Source organism: Nicotiana sylvestris, chromosome 12, assembly GCF_000393655.2.
Source record: "Nicotiana sylvestris chromosome 12, ASM39365v2, whole genome shotgun sequence".
NCBI classification, from domain to species: Eukaryota; Viridiplantae; Streptophyta; class Magnoliopsida; order Solanales; family Solanaceae; genus Nicotiana; species Nicotiana sylvestris.
In genome coordinates, this window is record NC_091068.1 from 129,679,993 (window position 1) to 129,697,435 (window position 17,443).

The 17,443-nt window shown below is 35.4% G+C and overlaps 1 protein-coding gene across 1 annotated transcript; it reads left to right on the plus strand.

The window, feature by feature from the left end:
- Nucleotides 1-1,431: 1,431 nt before the first annotated feature.
- On the plus strand, nucleotides 1,432-13,317 carry LOC104231841 (importin subunit alpha-9). The gene is made up of 11 exons (XM_009784901.2): nucleotides 1,432-1,633; nucleotides 2,128-2,353; nucleotides 3,485-3,638; nucleotides 4,052-4,154; nucleotides 7,374-7,558; nucleotides 7,817-7,896; nucleotides 10,238-10,388; nucleotides 11,547-11,628; nucleotides 11,721-11,779; nucleotides 11,861-12,166; nucleotides 12,896-13,317. Exons 1-11 carry the CDS (start codon nucleotides 1,582-1,584, stop codon nucleotides 13,058-13,060), a joined length of 1,563 nt encoding a protein of 520 aa, XP_009783203.1. The 5' UTR covers nucleotides 1,432-1,581; the 3' UTR covers nucleotides 13,061-13,317.
- The last annotated feature ends 4,126 nt before the right edge of the window (nucleotides 13,318-17,443 follow it).

Consider the following 17,443-nt stretch of genomic DNA (forward strand, 5'->3'; position numbering starts at 1 on the left):
TTAAGAAAAAAAAAGCCAGCCACTGCAAGTGCTTGAGAATGAGTTCACGCTTTTCTTGTTACATTAATAAGTGTTGCAATTGAATTAGCTCTTGATGCAGTAGATAAGAGTTCTTGGTGTAAGCATAACCACAGTTTGACTAGATATTTACCTTGGTTGAATCACAACGAATAAAAATGGTAGCTTAGGGTAGAGTTGATTCGACAATATGCCACAAGGTCACCCGAGTTCACAAGTAGCAATGTTTAATTATCCCTTTCTTTATTAAGATGGAGTTGGTGTTTAGTGTACCCCTACTCGGTTGCGAATGGGAAGAAAAAATCTATTGTTGAGGTTATTAACCTTGGTTCGACTGTCGCCCTAAGGTGATTATTAATACAAAATAAGATTACTTACTTTAATGGCATTGTTGACTTTGGATACTTTAAAAATAATACACTTTGTTTGCATAACTTATTGTAATTAGTTCTATTTAATACCGTCAATTAAACGTTGTGTAAAATTACATATGAATCATTTTTCCGAATCCCCCAACCAAACGTAATACTTATCTTATGTAAAGATTATCTTTTTAATCTTTGCGATCAAACGGCGTTATCTTTGGTATAGATATAGGTATATTGACTTCAAAATTAAAATGCCACGTTATTTGTGATATACCAATAATCCAAGAAAGGGAAAAAACAGAATAGCCAACTCAGACAAAATTATTACTCCAAGAAAGAGTGAATTTGAACTGACAAGTTTTAATTTGCATTACCTGTTAAACATATCATATTAAGAGTTTGTTTGGCTAAGCTTATAAGATGATCAAATTAGTTTATAAGCACTTTTTGACTTATTAGAAAACATTCAAAATGTTTATAAGCTAAAATAGCTATAAGTCATAAGTTGGTCACCCACAACTTATGACTTATAAGTACTTTTAGTTTGACCAACGTTTTTACTAGTATATTCTTACTAATATTTTTCCAAAATAAAATTTCTAACTTTCTTTTCGTTATATATTCGTTGTTCATATGTTTCTTTATAACGAAACTTTTTAATTTATTTTAAGGATATTTTTGTTATTTTAATAAAAGAACAACATACCAAACACATCAATTGATTGTTATCAGTTTCAACACATCTATTCAAAAAGCTAAATACTTATTTAAAAAATCAATTTCAGTACTTAAAAATATTTTCAACACTTTAAACTTATCAGCTATTTACAATCAGCTAATCCAAACGAGTTCTAAGGCTCCCGCTTAAAATAGAATACAACTTTATTTTTTCTATATCAGAATCTTTTTTAGCAAAAGAAAAACTTGTGACACCAAGACAAAAATTACAGAAAAAAGAAAAAGAAAAAAGGAAAAAGAAAACCGCAACCAAAATGCGCTGCTAAAATTCATGGTTAAATTGAGTGCAAGAAATTTTATGCTTTCTGAAAACCAGGACATTTTGGTACTTGGAGCGCGCGAAATAGAACAATTGTAGAACCCTATTTTTTCTCGTTTAATTCAAACTGCCCCCCACCCCTATCATCTGCTATTCACAGAATCCCAATTCGAAAAGCTTCGTTGGGTAATCAAAACAATGGCAGATGAAGGTTTGATTTCTCATAAAAGAGAACCTATCAAGTCCTCAGGCATGTCCTCTCCTTTTTTTCCCCTTTCTATGTTGCTCATTTTGTTGTCCTTTTTTCTGCATTAGAAGAAAAGACTATCTTTTTGGAGTTTTATTTTAGTAGGCTTAAATGTAAAGACCTATTTAATTTTTTTATCTGTGTGGCTAGTTGTTGGAATCACAAAAAGAATAAGCTTGGTTGCGTTATTCGTTTGTTTTTTTCTCCTTTATTAGCTCAAGAAAAGTTAAGCAATTAGTTGAATAGTGAAATGAATTATTTTGTCATACTTCTTCTGTTCATTTCTCCTGATTGTTAAAGTTTTAATAGTAGATTTATGGTGCCTTGGAACAAAGATTGTATTGTGACAAGAGTTAATGTTAGTCTAATATGACAACCGCAAGAAAAATTTACAGCAGGATTTGAGTTTGCTTATGTCTTTTTTTTTTTGAATGGTGTCCTACCTATGCTATTTCCCATTGTTTCTGATTGATTTAAGTGTCCATTTCGGTTTTCAGTTGGCAATGCCGCAGCACAGAAGAGACGGCAACATGCTGTTACGGTAGGGAAGGAAAGAAGAGAAGCGCTCATGCGGACAAAGCGTCTATGCAGAGTGGGAGTTAGTGGTGATTCTGATGATGCCTCTCTTGATGATGCTGATATGATGATTGAAGAAGAGCAATCAATATTGGAGGCTCGGACTTCGTCAGCCGTGGATGAATTAAAGCTTGCTGTTGCCTACCAGTATGTAGAATAAATTTTATTTTGCTATGAGGAAAGTTTTGGCTGTGGACATTGTTTTTTTTTTCATTTTGTTTTCTATCTTAAGTTTCGGTTATCTCGTAATGACTCGGTTCTCACACCTATCAAATCTATTCCAACATCCATGTTTACTAGTTCTCTTTTCCTTTTGTCGTTCTCACTTGTTGGAAGTGAGAGTTAATAAATATGTCGGGCCATCATCTTAACAGAATGATTCACACGTACCGTACACAATAAATGTGTGTGTATTTGCCCTAGTATCAACACCAAACTAGTGTACCAATGCAATTAAGCCTTAATTTCAACTAGTTGTTACGCCCTATTTTGCTTTCATCATGTTTTTTGTATGCTAAGTGTACATGGATTTTATGAGATTGTAGGTCTTTTAGAATAACTTCCCTCTATGTGATTTTAGGTCTAACTCATCCTCTTTTAACACCATCAATCATCAGAATGTTGCACCTGCGTGCATTTGAAGGCCTATGTAGGATATTACCAAACCATCTCAGACAACCTTCTTTCATTTTATCCTTGTTGTGTGTTATCCATAACTTATAATGGATGTGATCGTTTCTACTCCGGACTAATCTTGTATAACTGCACATCCAGATCTTATCATCTAAAATCTTATAATATTCATCTGTAGAATCCAGACCTCCTTCCCTGCTTTCATATAACATAAGGCTCGGCATTCATATAACATGCGGCCCAACATTCATCTAACTTTTATGGTGTATTTTTAGTTTTAGCAATTTCATAGGAATAAGTGTGAACCAAAAGATAAGTTATTAAGTATTGGAAAGAAATAAACCCAAATAGAATGGAGTGGATGCAGAGGATTCATATGATTGCCTGCAACATAGTTTGGGATTGTGGCATAATTTTTGTTGTTGTTGTTGTTGTTGTATTTCAATATATGGATTGCATGGTCCTTTCAAAGCCTGCCTTGCCATTGATCTTTGAAGCTCCCCCTAGCCAGTGGAGGGGGCCATTATAAATAATTTCTGCTGTATTTTTTGCCGGTGATTCGCCACAAAGCATTATATTGGCAGTCGATCATGCCATATGTTTTTCCTTAAAATTACTGATTATGTCAAGTCTTACTATTTCTAGGGGTAAAGGGGAAACACAGAAAAGGGTGAATGCTCTTCGTGAGCTGAGACGCCTTCTTTCTAAGTCGGAATTCCCTCCTGTTGAAGTTGCCCTACAGGCTGGTGCTATACCTCTTCTCATTCAGTGTCTTTCATTTGGCTCTCCAGATGAACAGGTAAACGAATTTATTAAGATCGTTTACTGACCGTCAATATAAGGAGTTTTGAGATCTTCTTGACCTTTGACATGAAACCTAACATACTGGTATTAGATGAACAGGTAATGGACTTTTGGCTTTGTTGGGGAGGCGCTTTGCGCTTGATGGAAGATTTACTTTTTTAAATTAAATTCTTGTGATTCTTGTTGTCTTGATTCCACACAGTAATACAGCTTCTCGTAACTAGTTATACACATGTTACTGAATCGTTGTACAAAAAATGCCTATGGAAATTTCTCTATCTCATGCTCGGTAACAAAGCGATTTATAGTGGCTTTCATTTTTCCTTTTTAAAAGTAAATGGAAAAAGTTTCAATTAATTGAGACCTATATTCTGACAATTTCTTTCCTGGATCATTGTCTTGCTGTAGTTGCTTGAGGCAGCTTGGTGCCTTACTAATATTGCTGCTGGAAAGCCTGACGAAACCAAAGCTTTATTGCCTGCATTACCATTGCTTGTTGCTCATCTAGGAGGTTGGTGGAAGCTCTCTCTCTTCAGCGTGATTTTCAAGTATACTTTCCAGTTGTACTATGGAATTACCATATCCAGCCTCAAGTTTGTTAGTACATAAGATACAGAAAGTATTAACAATGTTACCTGTGAGTTGCTTAGTGTTCGAGGGGAAGGAGGAGTCTTCTTCTTTCTAAAACACTTGCAACTACCATCTCTACTTTGTTTCTGATCTTAAAGTGTGCTCCTTATTAAGGAAATAAACATGTGACAGCTCATAAGTTCTTGCCATTTTTATCTCTTATAACTGTGCTCTATATGAGCAAGTCTGGATTCTATTTTATTGTTCTTTGATGTCAAGTGAGCAATATTATCATGAATCTTGGATATATGCTCATCAAGAAAAGATTCTCTTCATTACTTAGAATAACTAAGTTTACAATATTTTCGTCCTTTAGTTATACTGTTCGTTTGAACATAAGTCTACTCCTTTTAGTGGCACTACCTTGAAGGCATGTTGTTTAAAATATCGTTTAAGGATGGCCTCTAGTTCTTTGGTTTAATGGTAAGATTGTAGCTTGTGATGTCTGGGTTAGGTGCACGTCACGGGTTAGAACCCAGCCGCACACAAAAGCTCGATACTTAAGTGTAGACGGGTGGAGGGCAGGCCCATTATCCATTGAGTTTCGAATCGTGCACGACCCTTGGGGATTTCTCGGTTATAAAAAGAATATTGTATTAGGATTAGTTTGTTTTCCTAAAGCCGAGGAGAAGCAAAAGAAGAGAGGAGGTTTTGGGAATGTTCGGCTTGATTTTCCCCTTTCGTTTTTGGGGTTTAAATAATGTTTTACTTTATATACGGTCTAAATTAGGAAAGCACGTATCATAAAATCTTCTTATTTAAGAAATAATACTATTTACCTAATTACAAAAATTGCTGTATAATTTTTATAAATAACTTATTTTAGAAGATGCAGTCAATTTTATGGCCGTGAAATTTTGTAAGAATTCTAGTTGGCCAATTGTACTGATGACTCATTGCAATATATCTTTGACTCAATCCTTTGCCAAAAATCTATTTTTATACTCCCTCTGTTTTAAAAAGATTGGCACTATTTCCTTATTAGTCTGATTTAAATAGATTGACGCCTTTCAATATTTCCTTAATAAGAAGCATATATAGCCACACAAATGCTATGGCAGGTTTCAAACCACAAGTTTCAAAACTTTTACGGTCACACAAATGCTATGACTTATTTAACACCACATATCTCAAAAGTCTTCCCTTCTTTATTAAAGTTTGTGCCAAGTCAAACTAAGACAATCTTGAAACGGAGGGAGTATCTTTCATAAAAAATGGGATTTGAAGCAATATTGTAGTTCAGCTTAATTGTATCCGTCTTCCTTTAAATTTTAGTTCCTGTAGAAACAATTTTTATGATATTTGCTCACATGTGGTTAAGGCCATGGCCCAATACTGTATCCAAGCTTGGTCTTGTCTTACATCTTTGGCTTTTACTTTTCAAGAGACACAATGACCTCCAATTAAGATACAATTCCTGAGGCCACTTGTCTATCTGAGGGAGAGTTTGCCTAGCCTGCAGTAGAATACCCATCAAATTATACATGTACATTGTTTTCATAAAATAGTCCATGTCACAGATTCCTTGATATACCTGAGAATGCAGATTAATGCATTCCCATGACTGTTATAAGAATTCGACATAGTGGCTAACCACGCTAGCGGCGAATGAGATGTCAAGATGTATGATGTTGAGGTAGTAGATGCTGTTAACAAGTCTCCAATATAGACCAGGGTCATTTAAAGCCTCCCCTTGTGCAGGAACAAAATGAAGATTTGGAACCAAATGATGACGAAAATGAAAGGAATTTAACAATTAAAATAAGGAAAGCAATAAAAGATTGAAGTGAGACCTCAAATTGAGTTAAGTAGGCAATAAAAAGGAAAGAACCGATCTTCATAAAAAAAAGAAAAGGAAAGAACCGATTTACCTCCTAATTAGAATCAATATTAAACCAACACTATAGGTCACCGTCAAGTGGAGTTGGAATTTGCTAGTCTTATTAAAAGCCAAAAGTGCAAGAAAGTGACAAGGGACCTACGGCTAGAAGCGAGAAGTGAGAAGCCAGATGCTCATTAAAAATTTAAGAATCACATTGCACACTTAAGTAAATAAAATTGTTATAAATGCAAATACAGTACTAAACATGCTCTTATCTCAATATAAAAGGAAAAATGACGCATAACCCTTAGGTAAAACAATTATAATAAAAAACAAACTTTCATGTTTCCAATTTTGTAAGTCCTAAAACAATAAGAAAATCACTATTGGAACGTCATCATATTCCTCATCAATGATGGTTAAGAACTTAAGATCATCCTTGTCTTCATTCTTATATTCCTCATCATCTTTTTCCTCTTCCCCTTCGAAATCTTTGTTTACTAATAACTCCATTATTTATTCTTTCTTTGTTGCCGCAACTTCTTAATCTGTGTTATGAGATATCTATCATTTCTTCGCTTTCTAGACGTCAATTGCATTTCTCTTAGCATATCCCCAGATTGAGTTTGGCTTTAACCAATTTGCAGCAAATCTTGAATGCTTTTCTCTCTTGACGTTTGAAGTTTTTAGTTTTTCATCATTTGTGTTTTAGGATATACAAAGTCCCATATCGGGTATATAAGGGCATCCAAACAGATTTATAAAGGTTTTGAACCACTTCACTCTTGCTTTTAAAGTTTTGTGTTGGATATTCAGATTTATTCAGGATAGGTTGCCTACATCGCACCTCTTTGGGGTGTGGCCCTTCCTCGGACCCTGCGTGAGTGTGAGATGCTTTGTGCACCGAGTTGCCCTTTTTTGTTTTATTCAGATTCTTTCAGTAGGTAGCAGGGCCAACCTAAGTCCGTTCGCACACTAGTAAGTCCATATTGAAGTCCAGGTGTGAATTTTAGAATTGGGTTATACATGTTAGTGTGTCGACTTGTATAAAGTACCACATAGGGTATACAAGGACATCCAAAGGAATTTATAAAGAACTTAGGCCACTCCACATCGCATAAGGTTTTTGGCTAGATGCTCAGATTTTTTTCCTGCCGTTTTTTCTATGTAACTAGATTTTTGTTTGCATTTTTTTTATTATAACTTATTAGTTGAGATATTATCTTGTTAAGATACATTTGATTAATTATTTACTTTTTTGTTTTATTTAATATGTAGAAAAGAGTTCGTTGCATGTAGCGGAGCAGTGTGCATGGGCATTGGGAAATGTTGCTGGTGAAGGTGGGGAGCTGAGAAATGTTCTCCTATTACAAGGAGCCTTACAAGCTCTTGCAAGGATGATGCTGCCTAACAAGAGGTCAACTGTGAGAACAGCTGCTTGGGCTTTATCAAACCTAATCAAGGTTCTAGAATGAAGTTTCTCTCCTTATTATGCAGAATTGCGTATTGTCTGATTAACAAAAAAATATTTGATGGCTGTCTGTACCATCAGCACAATTCATCTTTAGGTGACAATTAAAAGCAAATTGCCTTGCTTTATGCTTGTAACTCTATTTGGCAATCTGCTAAAGAATTGGCTTACTGTTACTTTTTTCACTTTTGATTGTATGTTTGTTCTGATTTTTTTGTTTTTGATATATAAGATCATTTTTTCTGTGTAGGGACCAGATCCTAAAGCTGCAACAGAGTTGATAAAAATTGATGGGGTACTTGATGGAATTATTCGACATTTAAAGAAAGGGTAAGCTATTTCCAGGTCATCACACTGACATTGTTCTTAAGTCTTTTATGACACTTAGTTTATGGACATCATCCTTCATCTGGCAGTTAGTGTTAGTGAAGGCAGCATTTTTGAGTGCGTACTTCATGCCACGTAATTGGTTTATATGTGCTATATATATATATATATATATATATATATATATATATATATATATATATATATATATAGCTGGTGGTATATGTCAAAAGGATGTTTCATAAGTTGCACATTGCACATTTTAAATAAGAGTGAAGTTTTCATAAAGCAAGACAAGAAAATCAAATTTAATTTCTCATGCTTAGCTTGAGATAATGGGTGATGTGTGAATGCTTTTTCATACACACATGATTTGCAGTGTGAATTAATTTCATGATTTCATCTAAATAAGCATATGCAATAAAGAGCATTGTGTGGGTAAACTTGCTTGAGGCGCTAGTGTAGCATTTGATGTTAAACATCAATTTCTGGTGAAGTATTAGATCTTCACAGTGATGATCTTTCGTTCATGTATCTGTAATGCGATTATGAACAGAAGTAGAAAACATATCTGTCTTATATAAATGGTTGTGAGTGTATTTTAACAAGGAAAGTTTCATCTAAAGGTGGGAAAATTCTCTAAATTGAATGGGTTCTTTTCTTCCCCCTTTTTTTTCCCAGATGATATGTGCAGTAGTTTCGGTGGAAGATTCATCTCTGTGTTGTTATATTTAGTCACACTACTTATTGGGTAAATGCACTGCATGTATATCCATGTTAATCATCAAATCTGTATCCAAAGAGAATAAATTTTATTGCATGCATATAAACATTTGTTTAAGTTTATAAACAAAAATGAAGTCAATACTTCTTTGACGTTATAAAATGTAATCAACATTTATAATAGGCAAAAAGGCCTCTTGGCCACTTAAACTTGCACCCGATTGCCAAGCCGGTAAACAAACTTACAATTTTCCCATTTGAACACTTTAACTTGACGGAATGGATACGAAAAAACCACTTTGACCGTTGACTAAGCTTATGTGGCAGTGACATAGGTTATGTGGACAAAATGCGTGCCAATCACGCAGAAAGTGCGCGTGAATAAAATAATCTGATTTAAAATAAATACTAAAATCAAAAGAAAAAATTAAAAAATTACAAAATGAAAAAGAAAAGGGAAAAACGACCCCATTGCCCGTCAGTACTCCTGTACTCTCTTTCTTCTCTTCACCGGCAACCCCTCCCCGTTTATCTCCCCTCCAATCCACCCCTTTTTTGATCCAGTTCTTTTCATTCTCTTTGAATGAAGAACAATGGATCAATGGCCACTGAGACTATACAACCCAAGACAAATATATGGTGTTCCAGAATTGAAGAAAAGGTTCCTGAGGATCAAGAACTTTATTTCTTGATGATCCTGCAGATACTCCTTTTAGCCTCCAGTCACCTAGAGAAGAGATGCAGAGTGATTTTCTTTTTAAGCTACTTATTCTATCGGAAAATCCTCTTCTAATAGTACTCATCCATGAGCTGGTTGATGATTTTCTGCCTGAAAACAGCCCATTATCTTCTGACTTGCAGTCCTCAAACCTGAGTAGAACAGGTCATATTAGATACTAGAAAACTGAAATATTACTGCAAGTTAGAAACACAGATATTTCTATTTTAATATCATAAGGTAAGGGATTTAACTTACAGTGTAAAATGAAGCCAGTTACCTGTTCTACCCCTAATTGAATTTAACAAAATTAAGAAGAGAAGTAGGAAAAGGGATGAAGGAAGCCGACTAATTTCTTGGATTTGGGGTTTGCTAGAGGCTTTTCCGGCTGGATATTTCATTTACTGGTTTGGCGGGTTTTTTTTTTTTTTTTTTGGGGGGGGGGGGGGAAGGTGTTTGAGTGGAGAAGACAAGTAAAAAATGAAATGAATTTTTGATAAATTAATTTTAAAAATGGGACCCACAAATAACACATGTCATGCAATAAATAGTCCATCATATGGCGTATTTGACATGTCAGCGCAATTGATATACACGCTCAGTTGGATGGGTTTATTAGTATTCATTCCGTCAAGTTAAAGTGTTCAAATGGGAAAATTGTAAGTTTGTTTACCGGCTTGGCAATCGGATGCAAGTTTAAGTGGCCAGGAGGCCTTTTTGCCTTTATTATCATTGGCACTGAACTTGCAAAGATGAGCAATTAGATTAAGTCAGTTACATATTACATGATAAATAACTACGGAACTTGAAAAGAGGACTTGCCCGTTTACATTAAATAGATATTCAAATTATGCTGTATCTTTCTGCAATGTCCTTTGTAACTAATTTGCTGGGCACATCCAGAGATGATGAGTTGGCCACTGAAGTAGCATGGGTTGTTGTGTATCTCACTGCCCTTTCAAACGTTGCAACTACAATACTGGCAAAGAGTGATCTCGTACAAGTACTGGTAGAAAGATTGGCTGTGTCAAGTAGTCTGCAACTGCTTATCCCGGTAACATGCATAAAAATATAATGGCTTTAGTTTGTTTATGTTATCAGAATGATTCTTATTATTTGTATTCGTTGAGCTTTAAGAACAATCTCAGATAGAACTTATCAAAAAGTATAACAAAAAAAGAACAATCACTAATGGAATAAGAAGAGATCTGACTTCAGTCTTGGCATTCAAATTGAAAGGATGGATGTTCTGGGAGTCTAAAGCTATTTGCTGAACAGGAAATATCTGTGATCAAATTCAAAATAGTATTCCTTTTGCTTTTTTTCCTTCCCCATTTCAATTCCGTTTTCTTTATTCTGAACTTCGGATTCTGATTGAGTTTTCTGTATCTCTTACTGGATCCTTTTTTGCCGCAAGGTTAATATTTTGCATATGAAATCGGAGGATAAGATAGTAACATATATTATTTGTGTCATGACATGGAGAAAGATATTCTGGAAAGTGGTTGCACTAGTTTCTGATGTTGACACATGAAACTTTACTCACACGTATTAAGTTGTTAATTCTTCAAGCATATTTCCTGGAAACCTGATTGGCTAATTTTATTGAATAGTATTTCTTCTCTCTTAGTTTGTACTATTTTTTGATTAGTGAATACTAAAATTTTGAAGTATTATATTTGTAACCTTAGGAGGCAACTGCACTAGTTTATATTATGGTCGTGTCAATTTTCTCTTATCAAAACAGGCTAACTGGAATCAGATTGTGGTCTCAACAGTAAAAAAAAGTTATGGTCACAGGCTCACAGAATCAGTAGAAGGCTTGAACCCCCCCCCCCCCCCCCCGGGAGGGAGGGGAGGGATATGTGCAAGAACCACACTTGCTCTTGTTAGTTCATGATTAAACATATGATTTTGCTCTAAGAATAGTTAAAGCAGAAAAAGTCTTATAACTAGAATAGATTCTGTAATGCTTTTGACGGCTTTTTGGAGCTGGGATGGTAAATAATCATTAAATTTCTTTACTTTTAAAAAAAATCATAAAATTTCTTTGTCTAATTTCCTTTTATTTTAAGTTATGCTGATGGAAGACTGCATCTTTGTGTCGATCAGCATAGCATGATATGTGATCATTCATCAATGTATGTACGTCATGGTAGTTGTATATATTATCGCTTCAATTTTGGGTATTTCACAACTGTGGTTTAATCAGGTGTTGCGGAGCTTGGGGAATCTTGTGGCTGGTGAAACGCATATCACTAATGTTGTTCTTGTTGCAGGACATGAGATAACAGGTAACTTTTCCCTTCTTTTTTGGGGGTCATATAAAGTATATAGTTATAAGCAAATGAACATCGAAAACTCTGACATCTTTAATTATTTCCAGACAATGCCATCCAAGCACTAGTGAAATGCTTAAAAGGTGAACACCGCATCTTGAAGAAGGTATTCTATTGGTACTTATCTTTATTTTTTTTATGTTTAGAGATTGTTATACTGTTTATTAGAAGTTCTGGAGCTTTCCAGGAAGCTGCTTGGGTGCTATCTAACATAGCTGCTGGTTCAGTGGAGCATAAGCGGCTAATATTTTCAAGTGAAGCTATGGCACTTCTTTTACATCTTCTTTCAACAGCTGCATTTGACATAAAAAAAGAGGTAGCATATGTCCTGGGTAACATCTGTGTCGCCCCTGCTGAAGGTTCTGGAAGACCAAATGTGATTCTGGACCACTTGGTGAATCTTGTTCGTGGAGGTTGCCTGACTGGTTTTCTGGATTTGGTTAGATCTGCTGATGTTGAGGCAGCAAGATTGGGACTGCAATTCATTGAGCTGGTAAGCAGAATAATGTTCGTTGTTGATCAATCTTCTATTTGTTTTTTTCCCTGAATGGAGTATGCAGGGTATGTTTTATTTGCCCCAAAAGAATCTTAATGAAAGCAGTAAAAAGGAGTTCTCTCTCTCTCTCTCTCTCTCTCTACTTGCATAGATAACAAATTCTCTCTCTCTCTCTCTCTCCCCACCCCTATGTTTATATTTACTTGAATAGATAACAACTGCTTTTAATTATACATTCAACTGTTAAGAGATTATACTTTTAGTCACTCCAGTGTCAGATAATTAGATTATAATGATGTTGCAATGAGCAAGGAGGATAATTTGTTCATTTCAAACATCCAAAATGCCATCAAGTTGAGGTCTAACTGGTTTTCTGCGTTGTTGCTTGACTTGAGCACAACTTGTGGCTGATGACTTGCTATCTTGTGTTGTTTCAACCAGGGCCCAAGCCAGAGTATAGCTTATGGGTTCAGCTGAATCTAATAGCGTTGGTCTAAATCCTGTATTTGTTTTAAGAAATTCATTGAATATATACAAGTCATCAATTTAGAACCCAGTAACTTAAAATGACAAGAATTCTGTACCCATAAGCTTCAAATGTTGCCTACGCCTCTGGTTTCAACTATATGCTAACATAGATAGATGGATGATAATTGTTTTAAGTAATAATTATATAATCAGAGCCTATTATTCCTTGGGCCAACTTTAGGGACTTCTCTTTGACAGGTCTTGAGAGGAATGCCGAACGGAGAGGGTCCAAAGCTCGTCGAAAGGGAAGATGGTATTGAGGCCATGGAAAGATACCAATTTCATGAAAACGAAGAACTCAGGAGCATGGCGAACGAGTTGGTTGATAAATACTTCGGAGAAGAATATGGGCTTGATGAATAGGAACATGTTCATATGCCAACTGATATGGTCCCTTAACTACTGTGAAGCTTGTGGCTCACCAAGGTGTGCATATATATATATTAGATAAGCAATTAGACGGTTTTCTCGGCATCTTGTGCCATTCGAATTTAGATTATCAAATTTTCAAAATGTAGGTGTGTTGGATTGATAGGGTGTGCATGTACAAGCTTCCAATGTTGTATGTTAGCTAACACCAAAAAGTAGGATTTGTCAGTAGATGTGTTCTTTTCTTCCTCTGTGTTCTTCCTCCCAAGTCTCACCTGAGACATTTTAAGTTCCTATTTAACTTTTGTCATTCAATCAAAACCAGAAAAGAAAATTGAACTATCACTTATGTCCCATATAGGTGATATTTCCTAGTTTTAACAAATAACGGGACATTCGGTTCACAATTTTATTTTCAACAGCTTAAAAATTCTCAAAAACTCATTGGATTAAAATATTTGGTCTTAGTATAATTGAGGATAAAAAAACATATCTCATTGGCTTCCCAAATCTCAATTGCTTTTATACTAACACAAATATTGTATACTGTACATGTTAACTTTATGTTCAGTTGTCCCTTTTCAACAATATCAGTTACCAGTAGATATAAGATTTCTTTAGTGCATGTTTTTCTTTTAGCTCTTTTTTCTTGAACAGAACAGAAAACAAAAAATATATAGTTATACTGATAGACTGAATGAGCTTAGGCCTCAAATAATTATTTGGTGCAAAAAGCAACTTTAGTTGCTAGATATGATTATTCTTTGTATCATACTTTCTTTGATTTCAAGGAATGAATCTCTCAAGCAAAGCTCTCCCTAATTATGAAAGTGAATCAGAAATAATTAACCCTCTTAAAAGTCAACTATGCATATTCCTTATTTGCTTCATAGAGGAAGAATCTAAGAAAATCTTTGACTTTTTTCTATAAACACATGGGTTAAACGAGACTCATTAATCTTAATAACATCTTTAGTATAAAGAATAAATAAAATGTCTGATTTAGGGGCATTACTATCTGCAAGAAGAAGAAAGAAAGTGACTGTAAATAGGAGCATATATGAAGATATGAAGTGGCATTTGAAGAACGTGAGCAATTTAACAGATCAAAAGCGTCCAATTAGAATTTCATACATTAGTTTCAACAGTTCAATTCTTTGGATTGCGATAGTTCGCAGAGATATATTAGCTAAACTTTAAATTTACATTCTCTTTTAAGAGTTATTATTTATTTATAAAAAATAGCCTAGTGCATAAGGTATCTTGTGTTCACACAGGGTCCAAAAAAGGGCCGCATTCCAAGAGGTGTAATGTAGACAATTTACCATAATGCAAGTACTAATGGTTGCTTCCATTAATATTGTCTATGGGGAGGGTATTACCTGTACGGTACAGGTGCCGATCCAGATTGGGGGTAGAGGTGAGAAATTTGGGTAAAGGGTAAGGATAATGGGATGGTACCGGAAAAAATACCTTTAGAACCGGTCTGGTTGGTACCCTTAAGGTACCGGAGAACTGGTACCATTACGTTTTTTCTATTTTTAATCTACTTGTTTTTGTACCGTTAGCCAACGGCCAAAAACGGCTATTTTTGCCTCCCTAGCCCCTCCAACACCCCTTTACCCCCTAATTTATGTTTTTAACCCCTAAGTTTTTTCAAATGCACTTTGACCCTATTTTAAAACTATAAATACCCCATTTCATTCTTTCAGTTTTCACACAAAACTCTCATATCTATCTATCTATCTATCTATCTATCTATCTATCTATCTATCTATCTATCTATCTAACGTTCTAGCACTCATATTAATTTTTGCATTTATTTTTATTATACTTGTGTTTGCTATTTATTGTAATTTAAATTATTTATTATTAAAAATAGCTCCTAAACTAGTAAAAGAAGCGTGCAATAGATCTACTAAGGGTAATGCTAAGGAGGGGGGGTCCTCATTTTGAAACAGATCCTAACCAGTCCGGATTTATGTATTACATACAAGAAATGTATAGTCCTATTTTTCAAGATTTTCCTAGAATAACTATTAGAAATAATGTTTGTGATGATGAAGGAACTGAAGACTTGCTGAAATATTGGAAGAAAAGGAACTTTGGCCTTCCAGAAATAATTCAAGAAGACTACAATGCCTATAATGATACTATCTACTTAAGACTGCGGAGACGCTGAAGAACAAGTGCTATCAATTTCAAGCAATGAACTGATAGAAATTATTGATTTTTTTTGTAAATGGTAAAAAACAAAAAGCATTTTTATTGTTATAAATATTGAAATTAAAGTATTAAAATTTTCATCCATTTGTTTGCATTTAAATATAATTTTTTTAATTTTTAATTTAAAATTACCCCTAAATACATGTACCGCACCCTTATGACAGGTAGGGGTACTAGTAGTTATCACTAAAAGTACCCTTACCTCGTAACCTTAAATCCCCCTAAGGAATCCTCCCCTTACCTGTACCCTCCTCGTACCCTTAACTCTTAAGAACCCAGTATTGTAACGACACGACTGGTCATTTTGCTTTATAGAACCTCATTTTTCTAAATAAGACTTTTCATACTTGCTCTAACTGATTTATGACTTGCGGGGATGGTTGGTTCTGGATTTGGAAGAGTTTGGGTTGAAATCGGAACACTTGGTTCCTTAAGGTTGACTTAAAAGGCCAAGTTTGACTTCGGTCAATATTTTGAGTAACGACCTCGGAATCGAGATTTTATGGTTCCAATATGTTCGTATGATGATTTTGGACTTGGGCGTATGTCCGTATCGGATTTTGGATGACCCGGGAGCGTTTTAGCGCATAATAGTGAAAGTTGGTTCTTGAAGATTTTAGAAGTTCTTTAAATTTGATTTGGAGCGGGTTTTTGTGATATCGAGGTCCGAACGGAATTCCAAGATCGGGAATAGTTCCATAATGTCATTTAAGACTTGCACGCAAAATTTGGTGTCAATCCGAGTAGTATAAGTGTATTTCGTGACGTTGGAAGTAAATTGAAGAACTTGAAGTATATAAGTTTGAATCAATTGATTTTAGGGTGTGATTCCTAGTTTTAATGTTGTTTCCGATGTTCCGAGGGTTCGAGCGAGTCCGTTTTATCATTTCAAACTTGTCGGTATGTTCGAGCAGGGCTCCGAGCGTCAATCGGACGAGGCTAGAGTTAAGTTGAAAAATTGGAGGAAGAGCTGAAGCTCCAACTGCTGTCATAACTGCACCTGCGGTTGGCCAGCCGCAAATGCGAGCCCGTAGGTGCGGGAAATGACTCGCAGATGCGGCCAAGGGCGAGAAGCCCAGAAACAGCAAATGCGGCCCCTCCTCCACAAAGGCGGAATCGCAGATGCGGTAGGCCTTCCGCAGAAGCGGCCCTAGTTGGCCCAGGCCCTTCCCGCTGAAGCGAGACCACAGATACGGTCTCTTCACCGCAAATGCGAAAATTGCTGAAGGTAGTCCTTTGTTTAATACGGGAGTTATGTCATTTTTTGACACATTTACTCCATACTTGGGCGATTTGGGAGCTTCAAAGGGGGAGATTTCAACCTAGCTTTGTGAGGTAAGTTATTTCTACTTAATGTGAGTTTAATACATAGTTTATGGGTAGATTACAACATATAAATTAGTGAAAATTATGGGTTTAGAGTAAAACCTAGGTTTTTGATAAAAACAAGATTTAGCCACGAAATTCGTTATGGAATGAAGTAAAAAATCATATATTCTTGATCCTTAGGTTATGGGTAACAACTTTCTTCGAAAGTTTTCGGAATCCGGGCACATGGCCCGGGGATGAATTTTAGGAATCTTGCCTTTGGGGTTGGATAATTACTTTAATAGGCAGATTATGAACTTGTAAACCTATAATGAATGGTTTTTTCACTATTTGACTAGTTTCGGATTGTGCGGCTCCGGTTTGAGGGTTTGAGCGCGTTCTTGAGTTGGAAGTAGACTCGAAACGAGGTAAGTCTCTTTTCTAACATTGTAAGAGGGAAATTTCCCCTATAGGTGAACTTAATTAATAATATGATTAATTGTGGGAGCTACGTACGCATGAAGTGACGAGAGCCCGTACGTAGCTACTATTCTTATTATGTCCGGGTAGCTCTAAACTTACACCATGCTTTGTGGGTACCGTTATATGATTTTGATTGATGATTAGCATTGAATGAAACTAAGTTGAGAATGTCATGATTTTAAGAATTTCAAGTAAATATTTATTTTGAAAAGAATTTAGGAAGCATTAAGTTATATTTATACTTAACCGCGTTGCAAGTATATTCCGTGAGCGGGGTGATTATTTCCGCTACTCTCATGGGAGCGGGCCGTTCGCCTCGACATATTAATAAATGTATACATGGTTCGGGTCGTTCGACCT